This window comes from Cervus elaphus, chromosome 14 (assembly GCF_910594005.1).
Source record: "Cervus elaphus chromosome 14, mCerEla1.1, whole genome shotgun sequence".
Lineage (NCBI taxonomy): Eukaryota > Metazoa > Chordata > Mammalia > Artiodactyla > Cervidae > Cervus > Cervus elaphus.
The window spans coordinates 43,776,310-43,794,678 of NC_057828.1; the positions used below are offsets into that span (position 1 = coordinate 43,776,310).

At 51.9% G+C, this 18,369-nt stretch overlaps 1 protein-coding gene across 4 annotated transcripts in view; it reads right to left on the reverse strand.

Annotated features, from left to right (window-relative positions):
* The window catches only part of TNFRSF8 (TNF receptor superfamily member 8), a 78,747-nt gene extending 69,517 nt beyond the window's left edge, over positions 1-9,230 (reverse strand). For 2 of the 4 annotated variants that reach the window (XR_006344974.1, XM_043924035.1), the window contains exon 1: positions 8,826-9,229. Coding sequence is in view for 2 of the 4 variants with exons in the window: in XM_043924035.1 (XP_043779970.1) it covers positions 8,826-8,888 (63 nt within the window). In the remaining 2 variants the exon portion in view is untranslated. Of the gene's footprint in view, positions 1-5,422; positions 5,518-8,825 lie in introns of those variants that run through there. The other 2 variants (XM_043924036.1, XM_043924037.1) reach the window with 2 other exon arrangements.
* Between the last annotated feature and the right edge of the window lie 9,139 nt (positions 9,231-18,369).

The window sequence follows — 18,369 nt, forward strand, 5'->3', positions numbered from 1 at the left end:
GTGTGGCGTTGTGGTCACTGGACAATCAAGGAAGTCCCCACGATGACTTTTTGGAAGAGGAGAACTTCCATTTTTTAGTTTTGGGTTTTGCTTTTTTTTTAAAGATTCTTGAAAGGCAGGCATCCTAAGTAAAAGGCTCCACAGAAGCAAAAGTACTGAGGCTGGAAGGAGCAGAGCTGTGGGGCACTCAGTGATTTGATGGGCTGGACAGTGGAAGCAGAAGGACGGGAGGCCCGGGACTCAGGGCCAGATATCTGCACTGAACTCTTCATTTCCCACGCTGCGTTCCAGCAAATGCTGGTTCCACAGGATGTCCACAGGGGACAAGAAAAATCAAAATGCAGAGAATCACTGCATCCCATTTGAGATGTTTCTCCAAGCCTTTTATCTCCTTACTTGCTTTCTGATTCTCCAAGGAAAGGTTAGGAATGGAGGTGGGGAGAGATGGGCACAGAGAGACAAACTTTTTCCCAAACTCAGCTGGCTATAGAACCCTGGCCTCATGGGACAACTAGTCTCTGGAAGTGACTTTGGGAAATGTGGCCTTGGGGCAATAGGGAGCCACTAAAGGTTGCAGAGCAGCTAATATGCAAGGGGATGGACAGGGCAGAGGTGAGTAACATAACCAAGATCTGGCCTGGAGTCCCAATTCTGCAATGTCTTACTCTTCACTTCCTGTTGATGCTCCTCCTGCCCAAGTGAAACCCCAGGCCAGCCAGATGAGCCTGTTGTTCAGATGGGCGCCTTCATGAAAGTTCTGGGGCTGCAGCAAGTGTCTGAGATGCACACTTGGCTATACATAAGAGATGATAAGATCCACCTCAGCCCTGGAATAACAGTCCCCAGAAGCACCAGCCACCATGGGACACCAGAAGTGCCAAGGAAACTTTGATGGTGTTAATGAGGAAAGATGTGTGTGGGGGGATGGTCAGTGATGGGGTACTTTGGCTTTCTTCCCCTTCTTGGAGGTGCCTGGAATGCCACCCCCTACCCTGGCATCAGCCTACCTGCCTAGAAGGGGCCAGCAGGTTTCCTTGACCTTCTGCATCCTACTAGCTTACATGTGGGGGAGGCTGGTCCCAGCCCCCACTGACTGCTAGGATAGAGAGAACCCTTGGCCCCCCTGTCCTGACTCAGTAGTAGAGAGAGCACATGTTCTGGATGGAAAGTGAAGGTTTGGTTTAGGGGTTTCATGGACCTGCAGGATTGGAACCATCTCAGGGGACCATGCCCTCCCCCGAACCACATAGGGTTTGCAGCAGGTAGTGAAATGAGGCCATGGATGATGTCTTTGAGAGTCCTCAGCCCCCAGGGGTTCAGAGCCCCCCACATGAAACCTGTTGATGGAGTTTCAAAAGCAAGCCCCGGGCCCACCCCAACACCCATGCTGCCATGCCATTTGACCCAGATGTTGGTGAAGATGTTGGCATCATCCATGGGGCAAAGCCTGTTGTCCCAGACTCTGCAGTCTGGCCACCTCTACCCTCCCTCCAAAAGCTCTTCCCCATCAGTCCAGGTGGAGGTGAGGACAGGCCCCTGTGGGTTCTCACAGGCCTGGACAGTTCTTCACACAGTTCTGATGGCATTCCCCCACCCCATGTCCCACTTCCCATGCTGCCGCCCCAGAGGGCAGGGACTGTAACTGGTTCGCCTTCATCCTGCATCCATGATGCCTAGCATACAACAGGCACTTAATAACGGCTTACCTCTCACAAGGCCTCACCACATGCCAGGAGCTGCTCTCAGCACCTCTCCTCTACTATCCCATATAATCTTCCAACAGTCTTACAAAACAGCTACTATGATCATCCCCATTCTATAGATACGGAAGTTGAGGCCCAGATGAGTGACTTACCCTGCCCACAAGCATCACGTGGTAAGTGTCAGAAGTAGAATATAAACTTGGCAGGCTGCCCCTTAGCCATGATGCTCTGTGTGTGTGTCTGTAGTCACTCAGTCATGTCTGACTCTTTGTGACCCCATGGACTGTAGCCCTCCAGGCTCTTCTGTCCATGGGATTTTCCAGGCAAGAACACTGGAGTGGGTTGCCATTTCCTTTTCCAGGGGATCTTCCTGACCCAGGGATCAAACCTGCATCTCCTGGGTCTCCTGCATTTCAGGTGGACTCTTTACCCACTGAGCCATCAGGGAAGCCCAAACATGATGCTCTATTGTCTCCCAAAAAAGACTTGACAGGTTAGGAGTTTGAGTAAAATAGGTGAAGGGGATTAAAAAGTACAAACTTCCAGTTATAAAATTAATAAGCCACGTGGATGTAATGTACAGCATAGGAAATATATTGTCAATATATGTCAATAATACTATAATATTGGTGACAGATGGTTACTAGACATTGTGATGCTTGATTCATAAAGTATATAAATGTCAAATCACTATGTTGTATGAAGTGAAGTGAAAGTTGCTCAGTCGTGTCCAACCCTTTGCAACCCCAAGGACTAACCAGTCCATGAAATTCTCCAGGCATGAACACTGGAGTAGGTAGCTTTCCCTTCTCCAGGGGATCTTTCCAACCCAGAGATCAAACCCAGGTCTCCCGCGTTGCAGGCAGATTGTTTACCAGCTGAGCCACAGGGGAAGCCCAAGGATACTGGAGTGGGTAACCTATCCCTTCTCCAGCGGATCTTCCTGACCCAGGAATTGAACCAGGGTCTCCTGCATTACAGGTGCATTCTTTACCAACTGAGTTATCAGGGAAGCTGTCGCTATGTTATATACCTGGAACTAATAAAATATAGCATGCCAATTATATTTCAATTTTTAAAAAGACAACATGAAGTACACAGTAGGTGAATAGTGATCTTCAAAAATGTCCATGTCCTACACAAACAACTTAAATGTCCATCACTTCCACTGCAGGAGGTGCCAAGTTTGATCCCTGGTTAGGGAACTAAGATTCCAGATGCCACACAGAGCAGTCAAAACAATAAAGCGTAACCAAGATGAATGGGCTTCCCTGGTAGCTCAGATAGTAAAGAATCTGCCTGCCCTACAAGAGACCTGGGTTGAATCCCTGGGTGGGAAAGATCCCCTGGAGGAGGAAATGGCAATCCACTCCAGTATTCTTGCCTGAAGAATCCCATGGACAGAGTAGCCTGGCAGACTACAGTCCATAGGAGTCACAAAAGAGTCAGACATGACTGAGCAGCTAACAAGACAAATGGAAGATCCTACCTTTGGGTTGGGGTGAACCAACAGGGTAACATAGTGGCCCCCAAAAGATGTGGGGTCTTAGCCCACATCAGTAGCGAAGCAGGGTGGCTCCATGGAGGGCGGGCTGACACTCCCAGGCTCCCCCGAGCCCAGGCAACACCAGGAACTGTGATGTCGTCTCTGGTGCCAGAACCCACATCAGGGGCCTGAGTTCTGCAGAGAGCTCCTGATTCCAACCCTCAGCACCCACTTGACACTCAGATGTGGGCAAAACAGAACTCTTGCTTTTCTCCAAAACACTCTTCTGTCCCATGTCCAGTTTTCCCACCTCCATAAACGATACCACCACTCGACCAGGTATGGAGCCCACAAATCTGGACAGAACCCCCCCCATTCCCATCTTGCCCTCTGCACTCACACCCAATCCATCTGTGGGTCCTATGGATTCTAGCTCCAAAGTACATTTCTGTTTTCACATTCCACTCATCCCTCCCCTGGACCACAGCAACAGCCTGGCTCCCGCTCTACCCCCAGCAGAATGAAGGAACTTTAAAATGCGTGCAATGTCATTCCTCCACCCCACAAAACCCTCCAGCCACAGACAGAGGTGTGTGTTATCCCCTACTTCCCCACCACCCTCTCATGCTATCCCTTGCCACACACGTGGCCTCCTTCCTGTTCCTCCAACTTTCACTCCTGTATGTGTCCCCACCTCCTAGGGAGAGACTGGCCTGTTTTCCCCACCGGGGGTGACTGCCCTTCTCACCCTCAAAGGTTAGAATTCTCTCCACTGCAAGGGGTACTGTCTGGTCACTGTCTGTCAGTCTGGTGGAATGTTAGTTCCATGAGGCAGAGACCTGCGGAGCTGACCTGGAGGCACCTGCAGCATCCAGAACACTCCCTGGCATACAGTTGATCAGTCGCTAAGCCGTGTCCGACTCTTTGTGACCCCACGGGCTGCAGCACGCCAGGCTTCCCTGTCCTTCACTGTCTCCCGGAGCTTGCTCAGATTCATGTCCATTGAGTTGGTGATGCTATCTAACCAATCTATCCTCTGCTGCCCCCTTCTCCTTTTGCCTTCAGTCTTTCCCAGCATCAGGGTCTCTTCCAGTGAATCAGCTCTTCGCATCAGGTGACCAAATTACTGGAGCTTCAGCATCAGTCCTTTCAATGAATATTCAGGGTGGATTTCTTTTAGGATTGACTATAAATATTAGTGGGATGGAAGAATTGCTAAAAGCGGGCTTGGGGCCCATACCATGTGAGAAATACACGTTGGAGGCCCTGGGTGTAATGACTGACCAGGAGACCTCAGAGGCCAGGGTCACAGTCTTCATCTCACTGGAAGAAATTTCTGAGAAATGTGGACACATCTTGGTTACATAGCCTCAGCATCCAGAACCAGGATCGATGGGCAAACACTTCAAAGAGATAGACTTCAGCTTATCCTAGAGAACTTCTCGATGCCAAAGTGACCCAGGATGGCATATGTTGCCTGGGGAGGAAGGAAGGGAGCACCCTGTCCCCGGAGGCCTACAAGAAGCTGAGGGATTACTGGGAACAGCCTGGGACAAAAGCCCTGGAGCCAGGCCTGGCACCGAACAGCTGCTTCTTTAAGAGTTTTTTGAATGAGTGAATACTTGGATGGGCCTGAAGAGTTAGGCACTTATTGGGTAATTGGACTGATTGGCATATTAAAGACCCTCTCCACCAGCAAGGCCACTGAGAATGCCTAGGTTCTCCCCTAGGCAGCAAAGACTCTAGAATGAAGTGCTCCTCCCCTCATCCCAACAGCCCCTGGCAGGAAGGGGAAGAGAGCGAAGCTGGAGGACCAGCTTTGCCTGGAGCTGCCTTTTTGGACCATCTGTCCATAGCGTCTGGGGCTCTGGTCCTACTTTGACTTGACCAGTCTTGAGACTGTGGGCAAGATCCTCTCCTGCCTCTGAGCCTCCACATCCTTGTTTGGTAAATGGGGACTATGGTCCCAGACAAGCCACCAACAGGGTCAGGGCACCATGGACCCAAGAAGACTACATGCGGTCCAAGCTGGACTTAACTAACCAACCATGAAAGGACCCTCAAGCCTCCCGGGGCTCCCCAGACTCAGACATCCCTCAGCTTCATTTCCTTCTAATAATGTTCCTTGAAGTGAAGGGAGGGTTGAGGAATGTGTGTACAAGCCTAAGCATGAATCACAACTTAAGAAACGAGGCGAGGTCAGATATGAGTGGGAGCAGAAGCAGAAACTTACAGTAAATGCTCCCCTTCTCCCAGCACTGACGGCTCTCAAGCTGAGTAAAGCTCCCCCACCATCTCCTGTCGGCCCAGGCCTCCTTCTGAGGAAGACCAGCCGGCATCTCCTTCCACCTCTTCACATCAGGGGCCCCCTCTCCAGCTCCCCTCCTCCTGGTAGAGAGTGGACTTCTGCCCCCCAGGCAGAGCTGGTGCAGCCTTTGCCAAGACAAAAACCAGAAAGTCTGTCCTGCACCCCTCCTGCTGGTACATCTGGGTCAGCACCCCCTCTATGGAGTCCGAGCTGAACTCTGGAAACCCCGATGGGAGGCGTGAGAACCTGCCTCAGCAGGATGGCTAAGTCAGCGCAGAGGTCCGAAGGAGCTGGAACGGTGAGGTGCGGGTCTGGGAGGGAGGCTGGCTGTAGCCTCAGCGCTGGCCTGGAGGAGGACCGGGGAGGCAAAGTTCCTGAAAAGGTCTTCGGCCTCCCTGCCCCCCGCCCCTCCTCTCCTGGGGCCTGGATGAAAGGATAGGGAAGTTGGGGAGGCTTTTTGGGTAGTGAATTTTACTCTCACCAGAATAATCCTGGATCGCATTACAAAATCGCATGTGGGGAGACCTTAGGGTGAAGCATCAGAGGCTAAATCTTTTTCTCAGAAGGTGACACACAGCAAGAAAGCCTTCTTGCCTCAGAGATCTGACCACAAAATGATGGGGTCTCATAAAACCAGAGGGCGAAGAAAAAAAGGACTTTAAGGTTCAAGCCCTGATTCAAGCCCTTTTTAATAATGAACTTTCCAAGTTTTTATTGGGGCAATAGAGGTGGAAGAAGGCTAGAAAGTGGGGGGAGTACTGAGATGGGCAGGCAGCCCTGCCCCCACGGGCACCCCACATCCTGCCCAGAAATGACCCATGTCTGAGCACCCGACAGACCAGGGACGCTCAGCCTCCTGGGTCGGTGGGAAATGCAGATGTACACAGCAAGGATATGGCCCTCTTCACCGGTCACACTGACAGAAATAAAAACTCTGATAAGATCAAAAGTCGGTTGGGATGTGGGGAAGTCACTACTCTACTCTCAAACCCTGCTGGTGGGAGAGCAAAGTGTCTAGTCACCCTGGGAGGCAATTCTGTGGCGTCTTTTCATTTGAATGCATTTTCACCCTGTGCCTCAATACACTCTTCTCAGCTTCTTCTCTAAGAAACATGCACGTTTCCCCAAAGCATCCACATGGGGCTGTATGTTGCAACAGCAAGCAAACAAACAAAAAACAATGATGGAAACCTTACTACCCATCCATCAGGGACACACATTAATAAACTATGGAACCCCCTATCCTTTTGGTAGAATACTAGATGTCATTTTGAAAGATAAGTGGAGGATCTGTAAGTATTCACATGGAAAGCTCTCCAAGATACACTGCAGACATGGTAAAAGCCAAATGAAGAAAGAGCAAAATGTTCCATATGGTATAGTATATGGGAAACCTAATATTTTTTATAAAATAGACATAATGGGGACATGCGTTTATAAAGTTCTAGTGGCACTAGTTGTAAAGAACCCACCTGGCAAAGGAGGAGACCTAAGAGACTTGGGTTTAATCCCTGGGTCGGGAAGATCCCCTGGAGGAGGGCATGGCAACCCATTCCAGTATTGAGTGGATTCTCTTACCTAGAGAATCCCGTGGACAGAGGAGCCTGGCCAGCTACAGTCCATGGAGTCACAAAGAGTTGGACATGACCAAAGTGACTTGGCATGCATAAACAGCTCACAGAGGAAACACCAAAACCAAAATGGTGGCTACAACTTCAAAGGAATCAGGATAAGGAGATGCCCAATAATTCAGCTTTATCTGTAAGATTTTCCCTTCATGGATCACAGCCTTGTCATGGCAAAGGGGCTTGTGCAACTCAATGAAGCTATGAGCCAGGCCTTGTAGGGCTACCGAAGATGGACGGGTCAGAGGGAAGAGTTCTGACAAGACACAGTCCACTGGAGGAGAAAATGCAAACCACTCCAGGATTCTTGCCAAGAGGACCCCATGAACAGTGCGCTTTTTTTTTGCATTGAGGATATATTCATTTATCCCTTGTGTAAATACCTGTTATTTTTTAATTTAAAGGGTGATTTCACTTTATAGAAAGGAGAGACATGAGTGCCAGCCACAAATTGCTGGAAACCTCCCCCAGCCCTTCTCACAGTCCTCCCTTCCCTTTATCCCCGCCAAGACCTTAACTCCCCAGACTTTCACCCTCTCCCAGGTCATCAGCAGAGGGCTTAGCGGGCTGGGAGGGGGTTCTCTAGCCAGGGCCTCTGGCTAGCATAAGGTATAATGCTGCCAGCTGCATGCCCCTGCCCTCTGGGGGGTGTGTGTGTGTGTGGCAGAGGAGAAATGTTTCACATTGCCCTATTGAAGATCGAAGGGGGCAGCTGCTCGTGCACTTTCCCACCTACACGTTCCCTCCTTCAGCCTGATGCCCACTCCATATCCCTCCTCCTGTAGGATTAAAGTGGGGGCTCGCCCCTCCCCCAACACACTGTTGTTGCTTCTACCTCTGCCCTCTGTACCAATATACAGCATGCACTCACCAACACCTACTGTGTTCTAGGCAGAAGTCCACTAGGACTTCTGTCTCATCTTCAGACCCTGCTCTCAGTGCTTAGGCGGCAGACCACGTCTGATTAATCTGAGCTCTCCCCCACCTCGTGCCTCTCTGGGTGCTGGCCACTGGTAAGGGCTCAATTTTCCTAAAGCAGTCCCCAAATTCAGTACTGGGGCTTCCCACAACAGACAGCTGCTCCACCACTGACCTTTTTCCAGGGATGGACACCCACCACATACTCCAGAGCGAGAAATCCACGTGAGTTGGTTGGCTGGACAAGGGCAGGGAAAGCTGATCTGGCTGGTCTGACCCCCTCACCCTGCTCCTCACCCACACCCAACTCTCCCTCCCTTTCTAGACCCATAAAGAGACTGAATACCAACCTCTTCTGGTCAAAGGAGACCCCCACCTGTCCTGCCCAGACCCGCACAGATCTCACTTGATCTACCCAGGACCCCACTCACAAACAACCCATCTCCCGCAGGCAGTCTCCTCTGCTCATTTATATTAAATGAATGAATGAATGAATCATCCTAGCACCCTGGGAGGGTGGGAGAAAACGCCCCCACTAGCCTGTCAGCCAACCGCCCACCTATAAACACTTGCAGATTCGGGACCCCCCAACCCCCCCCCCCCCCCCGCCCCCGATTATCACCTGTGGCTCTTCACCCCGCCTGGTCAGGGAATGAGGTGTGGCGCGCCCCTGTTCTCCCCTTCGTCCCACCAGCCCTACACTGTCCGGACTCAGGGCAGCGATGGCAAGAAAGGGGCTCCGGGTCGCTCGTTGGCGCCTCCCCAGGATCCTGTCACCCCCTTACCTGCGGGAAGGCTCGGAGCGCCCCCAGGAGCAACAGACCAAGCACAGCACGGAGGGCGCGCATCCCGGGGCCGGGGCGGAGGACTGGGCTCGCAGCCCGCGCCCACCAGCTCAGCCTGGGTAGCGCGCTGCACCCACGTGTGGTGCCCGAGACCAGCAGCCGCGCAAGCGCGGGCGGACCTCGCAGACCCTCGGCGCACCTCGCAGGCCCCAACCGCACGCTGCGAAGTCACTTCAAAAGAGGACGCTCCTTCTCCGAAGTTTCAGCCTTAACCTTTCCCTTCCACCACTACCCGAGGCGCACTAGGTACCCAGTTCCTGTTTCCAGGAACGCAGCTACTTAGCGGTCAAGACAAATGGGAGAACACACGTGCAGAGATGACTCAGGAAAGCCATACTCGCCTTTTGCTGTTTGAATGGCCCGCCCCGGATTTGACAGAACCGGGGCGTCCTGCTGCTTCAGGGTGGGGGGTGTTGCCCAGCCCAGCTGGGCTGAGGGGCGGGGAGAGCGGCTCCCGCCCTTAGCTGGGCGGTGGGGGCAGGGACTCAGGAGATTGGGAGGCTCCAGTGGGTCTCAACCGTCCCACCCCAACCCAAAGAAGGGCGAAACCCGAGTAGGCTTCTGCTCTGGACACTCTAATTAACCCAAACCTTCTCTCCTGACCTGGGGATTCTTTGGAAAGGAGCACTGGAAGCTGCAGAGAAAGCCACCGTTACCCGTTCACCACCATTCATAAATGTTCCCTGGGAAACGAATCAGTAAAAGGATGGATGGGCGGATGCGTGGGTAGGAGGATGGGTGGATGAGTGGCTGAGTGGGAGGGTGGGTTGTGGGCGTATAGGTGGCTATTTAGACAGACTGACGGTTGGAGGGACTGATGGAGAAAAGAATAGATATTCAGTTATCAAACCACAGGTGTTTCCCTGCCCCCTGAGAGTTTTCTGCCTAGAGGAGGAGCCTAGCACTCTTCCCTAAGAGAAAGACATTGTGCAAACCTCATTCGAATTAAGTTCTCATTTGCAGCAGTTGATTTTCCCTTCCAGGGCTTCTCCATCCCATGGATTCTCCGCTACTTTCATTCTTTGTCCTGTACATATTGGTTGCACATCCACTGGGCAGGTTGTAGGACAAAGGTCCATTTGCTTGTCTTTGTGTTTGTTTGTTTATTGTTTGTTTTTTTTCAGAAATGGAAACCAAAGCTCAGCAACAGTCATCTGGTCCTTGGTGCTCTGATTAAAGATGGCCAGTTGTTTTCCTTGAGCCCAGAATGCCTCAGGATTCTGTATCTTGGTCTGTGCTGCAAGGCATAAGGCCCCGTCTTCCAGAAATACCTCCATCTCCTTGGCCCACCAACAGTCATCTGCCATCAGGACTCTCCCAACAAAGTCCCCACAACCCTCCTTGAACTCCTGGATTCCCCTTTAAAAATGCTTATACTGTGCACTCTCCCTGGAGACCCACTTCTAGGCTCTCCCCAGATACACTGGGCCCAGTGTCCTGGGATGTTTGAGCTGGGATTGTGTTAAACAATTAAGTAAGAAATTATGGAAGTGACCCCCCGACATTCACAGAACCAGGCAGGTACAGGAGCAACGCAGGATGCCTGCTCCCCAGTCCAGAATTCACTATATAGAAGAGCTGGTGCAATGAATAAATAAATACTTGTTAAACACACATGCACAAATAATAACATCAAAACAGCTGACATACAGGGAAACACAAATGAACGTTAATTACAAGCTTGAAAATTCCACCTTTCTAGCAATCGAAGAGATGCAAATTAAAGCAAATTTGGATACTTTTTTAGACTTATTAAGTCATCGGGGTTTTTTTTTCTTCTTTATAAACAACTTTGGTAAAGTCCAACCCCAAAGTTGTGGTGAAACCAGAATACACATTCATATTCTGCTAGTAAATGTTACAACCTCTTTCAGAAAGCAATATGGCAGTGCTTTAACAAAAGCCACTCTCCCCCCAAAAAGTTTACAACTTCTGGCTCAGTAATTTAATTCTAGTAAAGAAAGACTAAGAAAATAGTTGAACTATAAAAATAAAAAAGAAAACTATAAACACAGTGACTTTTCTTAAACCATTATTTGTAAATTTTGGAAATACCCTAATAATCACAACAACAGGGAATGAATGGTTAAGGAAACTGTGGTCTATACATTTAATGGAATACTACACATCCATCTAAAAAAGCTGTAAGCCCAAGCAAAAAGACAAGTCCATCAAAAATGATAATTATAGTGATGCTGTGGAAACCTGTCTCTCCCTCCTGTCCTTCCCCTCCTTGGAGAGAAAGGGACCCTTAACCAAGTCTCCTCCTCAGAGTGGGAGGGGTGCTTCTCAAATTGCATCATTTACTTATTGTAATAATAATAGCTGTCTTTGAGCACTACTTTTTGCTAAGAGTTTTCAGACTGTTCCTTGAATCCTCAGGGAAACTCCATGAAGATTCAATGTTTGTGCCCATTCTGCAGGCGAGAAACTGCGACAAGAGCAGTGAATTCATGAAGCCAGGGTTCCCCAGAGCCAACGGTGCTCACGGCCATGCCCCAGCTGACTTGGTCCTAAGGCTTGGGACACACCTCCATCCGACTCAAGTCTGTCTTCAGAACCTGCTCTGGTGGTACCACCCCCTCTTTGTAGCTTTCCTGGCACTGATCCCTCCCCCCCCCCCCAGCCATCTTCCCAGTCACAAAGGCGGTTTCTGTCGTTTTTTTGGTATCTCAATTCTAGAACTGATCTCACTGTGTCATGACTGTAATGACTGATTCGAGTATCCATCTGACCCAGGAAACTGGGGGCTCCCAGAGCACCAGGATGTCCTGGGAAGCCGGATACAGAGCCAAGCCCAGGGCTGCCAGCCAATAACCAGCCAGCCCAGGGAAGGGCACAATCTGTGGCCAGGTAACAGGCTGGGTCCCAGGAGGGGGTGGAGCGGGGGATCGGGGGAGAAATTGCAGCCCCCTAGGAAAATGGCAGCTTGGGGGACTCTGGTGAGCAGGCATCGGCCAGACCTGAGTCCCTGTCCTCTGTAGGTTTCAGACGGTTCGCGAACTCATGAATGCGTGTGAAAGTGCTTTGAAGAGCAGGAGGGGAAGTCCCGAGGGCCCAGGCGAGGCATAGCAGCGGGTCCTGTTGTGGGATCGCGGAGCAGGGGTGGGGGGGTGCGGGGGGCGGCCCCACCAGATCGACCTGTGGAAGCCAGGCCACTAGGCCTGCAGGAGGCAGGAAGGTGCAGAGCGCTGCCAGGACCATCTCATCTCAGAGGAAGGGGGTGGGAGGCAGGTGCAGCAGGAAGCTCTCTGCAAGGGACCGGGAACCTGTGTCACCAAAGGGATGCTGAGCAAGACACAAGGTTCCGACTCGGTTCAGGAAATGCAGGGACTTCCCCAACAGCTGGGAACCCCAGCCCCAAATGGCCCCAAAATACCCTCAGCAGATGAAGGGATTCTTTCTGCCACAGGCGGCAGCAGGCAGGTAGAAGGCTGAAAGTTGGGGCGGAGGGAGGGGTAGAAAGTCTGGGCCTTTCTTCTTTGACTGGCACAGGTACTTCTCTGAGTCCCTTTCTTGAGAGCAGTGGTGGAGGTGGGGATCACTTGGGGGCTTCTCTGGCAGGACTTTCATGTCAAGCTGCCTTGCTTGAACTCAAGCCCCCAGAGCTCTGCCCTCCTAAAGGCCCAGAACTAGCTAGACCCTGGTGGCTCAGCTCTGGCCCCTTAGAGGGTGGTAAGAAGTGGTGGGGTTCAGGCCTCGGTGTTGGGAGAAAATAGTAGGGGCTCCCAGCTGGCTAGGGGAACCCCAGCAACACATACCCACAGGCAGGATACCCAGGCACTTGGCCAGACATTTAAGCCTGGCAGCAAGGTTTTATTCAAGTCAGTATTGCTATCTCCACTTCACAGATGAACAAACACAGTCGTTCAGTAACTTGCCTGAGGTCACACAGCTTGAGATTGGCAGGGCTGAAACTTAGCTCCAGCTCTCTAATTTTCAAGGCTTCACTGCCCTCTCTTCTCTCTCTCTAGGCCCCTGTTTCTCCAGGAGAAAGAGTACTGGTGATGGGAGTCCTAATCTGCCCATGTGACTGTGGGCATGTTGTTTCTTTTCTCTATAGTTATCTATCTCTGTGTACCACAGACCTTAGGAGCTGAAAAGAACAAACATTGTGTCCAACTCTTTCTGGGGGTCGGCAATTTGGGAAAGACTGGACAGGGTGATTTTCTAACATCAAATGGCAGCTGGGACTGTAGTCTTCTGAAAGGCTTGCCTGGGGCTTCCAAGATGAGCCACTCGCATGGCTGCGTGCAAGAGGCCTCAGCCACACAGGGCTGCTTGGGTGTCCTCCCAACATGGCGGCCGGCCTCCTCCAGAGCAAGATGGAAGCCACGTTGTCTTTTATGATGGAGCCTCAGAAATCACACTTCATCATCCCCATGGTGTTTTGGGGACTGCAAGCCTGGCTCTCCTCAAGGTGTGCAGGGTCTGCACAGGGGCGGGAGGACCTGTAGGCAGGCGGGGATCATCTGGGCGAGTTTCCTTCTCTGCCAGATGTGGATGTGAGTGCTACCAGGCAACCTTCTGAGGGTTGCCAGGGGCCCTGAAAAAAAATGGACATTGAAAACACTTTGAATTAGAGGGGAGAAATGTAAGGCTTCACTGTCCTTTCGCTACACCCACCAGGTACCTAGGGCGCTGCTGAGGCCCCAGACCTCTCCATTCCAGATCACAGCTGCAAGGCCCGTGGCCTGGTGTTCCCCTTCCCCAAGGGTGAGTTAACTGTGGCATTCACCGTTCCAGCCAAGAGGTGACTCATGCAGAGGCCCACAGCAAGGACCTTAGGGGTCAGAGGTCTTTCCAACCTCTCAGGTGATGCCAGGTGGCTGCCTCAGAACAGGCCAGCCAGCTAGTCACACAGGCACCATGGGGATACTTCCCCAGGCCCCAAGCACCCGGGGATGGCCTCAGTCATGGCTCCAGTTTGATGGTATCAGCTCTGCTGTGGGAAGACCACACGGAGAGTCAGGAGCCCAGGCCCGACTCCAGCCTCAAGATTTCTCCTCCCTGGGCTTCTGCACTGTGATCTGTGAAGTGAGGGACTGGGATGTGACGACCTGTTTTAAAGGTCCCTTGTTCTGAGGCTTCAGGGAGAGTGAGAGAGATAGGAGGTCCCCATCTAGGCCCGAGGGCTCCTGGAGGACATTTCCAGCTCTGCTCTTCTGGGCTGGCCTCAAGCCTTGGAACCAGACAGCCTGGCCAAATTCCGCCTCTGCCACTTACTCACTGTGTAGATCTTGGCCAAGTTTTTCATCCTCTCTGAACTTCAAATTCTTCATCCGTAATATGAGAATGACAATGTCTACTGTGAAGTGCTGTTTTAGCTGTTTAGTCACTAAGTTGTGTCTGACTCTTTTGTGACCCCATGCACTGTAACCCACCAGTCTCCTCTGTCCATGGAATTTTCCAGGCAAGAATATTGGAGTGGGTTGCCATTTCCTCCTCCAGGGGATCTTTGTGACATAAGGATCGAACCCATATCTCCTGCATTGGTAGCTGGATTCTCTACCACTGAGCCACCAGGGAAGCCCAGAGATGCTGAAGTGAGGATTAAACAGGTTAAGGCGAATGGCATCAAGGGGACTCTCTGCTCTCCCAGCCTAAGAGGGGCATCTGTCTTCAGTGACAGTCTAGCCTCCAGGCTCAGGCACCTTTCATTCATCCACAGCCTCATGGCCATTACTTCTCATGAACTCCTGGGACTGGTAGATGGGGAGGACTTCCTGTTCTGTACCATCATTTCCTTCTAACTTCCAAAGAGATGGAGAAGAAAGCTAAGACCAGAGAGGGAAAGAGATTTGGCCAAGGCCCACAGCATGTCAGGGATGACCTCATGGGCGGAGACTGTCCATCACAGAGTCCCCGTCTTCCCCAGACCTTCCTGCTCAGTGAGGCCGTTGTGAATGGGGGTGAGTCATTTAGACTCTCAGGAAACCAAACCCAGTCCAATATTAATCACGGAATCAGAGACATCAGGTACAAGAAGGAAACAGAAGCAACGGATGATAGCGGCGACTCGGCTGGAGGTGCAGGTGAAGAGTGTGTGCTCATGGGTGCATAGACACATGGAGGTCCCCAGACCCGTGTGCCCCAACCAGAAGGCCCAAGGAGGAGAGGACCACTCCTCACAGGGCCATTCTTATCCCAATAAGCCATCCTCCCTTCAGAAGCACCGTCCCCACCCTACAGAAGGAAACATTGAGGCCAGGGTCTATTGGCTTCTTGGGAGGAAAAGAATCTCCTGGGGCAGGGATTTTTGTCATCAAATTCAGTGCCTGTCATCAGCACACAAGGCAGACCGAATGAATCAAAGGTGATTACCAGATACTCAGCACAGCAGCCCTGCAAAATGACAATAAAAAAAAAAAATTCCATGGGAAAAAAGATGCTCAGAGAAGTTGTTTACCCAAGTCAGCCAGTTAGTAAGTTCTAGAGCCATGATTCAAACCCCAGTCTGTGACTCCCCTCTCTAGGGTGGTGGTTTTCCTTATTGTAACTTGTACCCCTACATCTTGTTGTCCTGGAGTCCAACGGTCAACCTGCTCCCCCTCATCACCCTGGAACCTGCTCTTGGCTCCCAGGGGTGTTTATTGTAGAGGAATTTGCTCTACAGGAATTGGCCTTGGGTTTCCTGTCACCCCACTCCTTCCCCACAGGGGCCAGGTCTCTGGCAGTCAGGCTGAGGAAGACTCTCCAGGGCCTGGACTTGAGGGGGCCAAAGGCACCCCATCCTCAAATCAAGACTTATAACACAGAAGGTTCCAGAAGCCAGCTTCACTCTCCTGAAGGCTGAGAACTTAGAGACCCAAGGAGGGAAGGCTCTATCCACTGTTTGCCCCTCAGCCTGAAATTCTACCATTACTCACTCCTTTGGGCCAAGGTATCGAAGTCCCCAGTAAAAATGTAAATCATTCTTGGGGAAGCCACTCAGTAAGTCATTAACAGTGTCACTGCTACACATGGGCTGGTTTCTCAGAAGAGCCTGGGAGGAGTACAGAGCTGGAGGGGCTGATGGTCAAGTGTAACGTGCTGCTCACTCACCAGTTTGAGGGAGCTCCGAGTCAGACTCCAGCTTAGCACAGCCAAAAAGGGCCCCCAAAGGGCTGCTGCCCCCCTGACCTTATCCTCTGTCATGTTCCCTACTGGCCTCCTTTCTGTTCCTGGGGCCACCAGGCTTATCCCTGCCATAGAACCTTTACACTTGCCAGTTCCTCTGCCTGAATCCCTCTTCCCCTAGCTCTATGACTCATCCAGGAAACTTTCAGGGTGATGGATATATTCATATCTTGGCTGTGCTGATGAATACAGATGCCAAAATTTATCAAGGCTTCCCCAGTGGCTCAGTGGTAAAGAATCCATCTGCAATTCAGGAGACGTGGGTTCAGTCCCTGGATCAGGAAGATCCTCTGGAGAAAGATGTGAGAATCCACTCCAGTATTCTTGCCTGGGAAATCCCATGGACAGAGGAGCCTGGCAGGACTACAGTTCATGGGGTCACAAAGCGCTGGACGCAACTGGGCGACTAAACACCACCACCGCCTTAAACAGGTCAAGTTTATCATGTGTCAGTTATACTTTAATAAAGCTGTCAATAATTTTTTTATGCTGCCCTTTCTCACCCTTCAGGTCTTGGCTTAGACGAAGACTCTACAAAGAAGATTTCCCTGACCACTGATACTGCCGCTCTGTGTCCCCTCACTCTGTTTATTCCCTTCCAGGGACGGATCACACCACCATCTGAAACTGCGTATTTGCCAGTGGTCTGACTTTCCGCCTAGGATGAGTGCTTATAGGCTCAGAGGCTATCTGATGTGAAAGAAGGACTTGGTTTAACGAGTATTTTCCAGAGGACTCAATGGCCAAGGCCAGGGGCCCTGGGAAGATGGCGGGCATCCGCTCTGCCTCCCCGGGCTCCTGCGGCATGGAGGCTGAGGAGGACAGACTTTGCTCTGAAAGTGAAACCCGGAACAGAGCCTCTGCCCTGAGTCCGCATCATCATCCATGTGGTCACTGCAGGCGGGCGGTGGGCCACACTCCCTGAGAGGAGGGACCCTGTTCCCAGCAGAAGTGGCCCATGGGTATGCAGAGTTCACTCAGAAACCCTCTCTGGGGTTTTCCTCACCAGTCCCTCCATGCCTCTGGGGGAGGGTTGCCCCCCGCCCCCAGGCCCTTCTCTCTCTCCAAATAGGAGCCATGAGGCCGTAAGACCTGGTGGGGCCTGGGGCTCACCAGCTACGAAATCCCAGAAATCTGGGGAAACTAAGGCCTGGCCCTGACTCAGGCCTGTTAGGTCTGGAACTCATGTGGTTCCCGCTGGAGACTGGGACGTGGTCTGTGTTACGGAAAACCAACAGTTGTCATCTACAACCCCCAGCTACACGTCATTAACTAGTTTGTAGTTTGCATAAGAAGGTGGTCCAAGATGTGAGAAACAGGAGATCTGGAGAGTAAGAGTCCCTCCCCTAACTGATTTACACTGATCTTGACGCCAAAATCATGCAGCAAGTCAGTGCAGGGACAGCCCCTAGACCCAGGCTTCTAATCTCTTGCCTTCACCATCACCTGCTTTGTCGTATGTCTTGGCTGCTTTGTGTCATCTGCCTTCTCCAGGCCTTCCATCTGGGAGCAAGGTCTTGACCCCAGAGTTTCAACCCCAGGCAAAGGAAGCAGGCAGGGTGTCTGATGCCTGCAGAAACTGCTGGAGCGTCAGGGGTTGGGGAACTATCCGCCTATTAGAATGCTGCAGCCACAGACACACACCTGACGCACCCATGCTGGCACACCCGCCATCCCAGACACCCTGGAGGCTGAGCCATCTGCCGTCTGGAAGTGGTCCTCGTGTCTGTCCAAAGAGGTGCTGGGGAAATAAGCCCTGTGCCGAGGATAAGAAGGGGGAATGTCACCTGCCCCATGCCCACTGCCCGGGGGCCTGTGTGTTGGTGAGCTGACACTGCATTTCAAATACCCACTGCTTGGCTGCAGTAGCCCAAAGGAAGCAGCCTGTCCTGTGTTCCTTGAGGCCTAAAGTCCAACCACTTGCCAGCACTCACCCTCGTGCTTGGGAGCAGTGAGAGCAGCTACTGCCCTCACTGGGAGGGACCCTGCTGGATGGACCGAGGGCTTTCCTGAGCCATGGCCTTGTAGCTCTGTAGGCGCCACTGAACTGAGCCATGTGAAGAAACTGTCAGCACCTACACGTACCAGTGGCCAACACTGTGTTCCCAGTCCCCTGAGGCCCCTTCCACGCTGTGCTCTACAGGCCAGAGCTTGGCCATCCAGGCCTGTGGGGCGTGTCAAGGAGAGCTGGGTGCCCACCGAGACCTGGAACTGCCCCAGGCCCACCTCCCACGGGACCGACCAGCACCGCGGACCTAACACGCCTGCAAGAACAGGAATGTTTGGATGAAAGCAATACATTTCTGCTTGTTTGAGGGGGTGAGTGATGGGAACTGTCATTCATTCATTCAACAAACTCTATAGG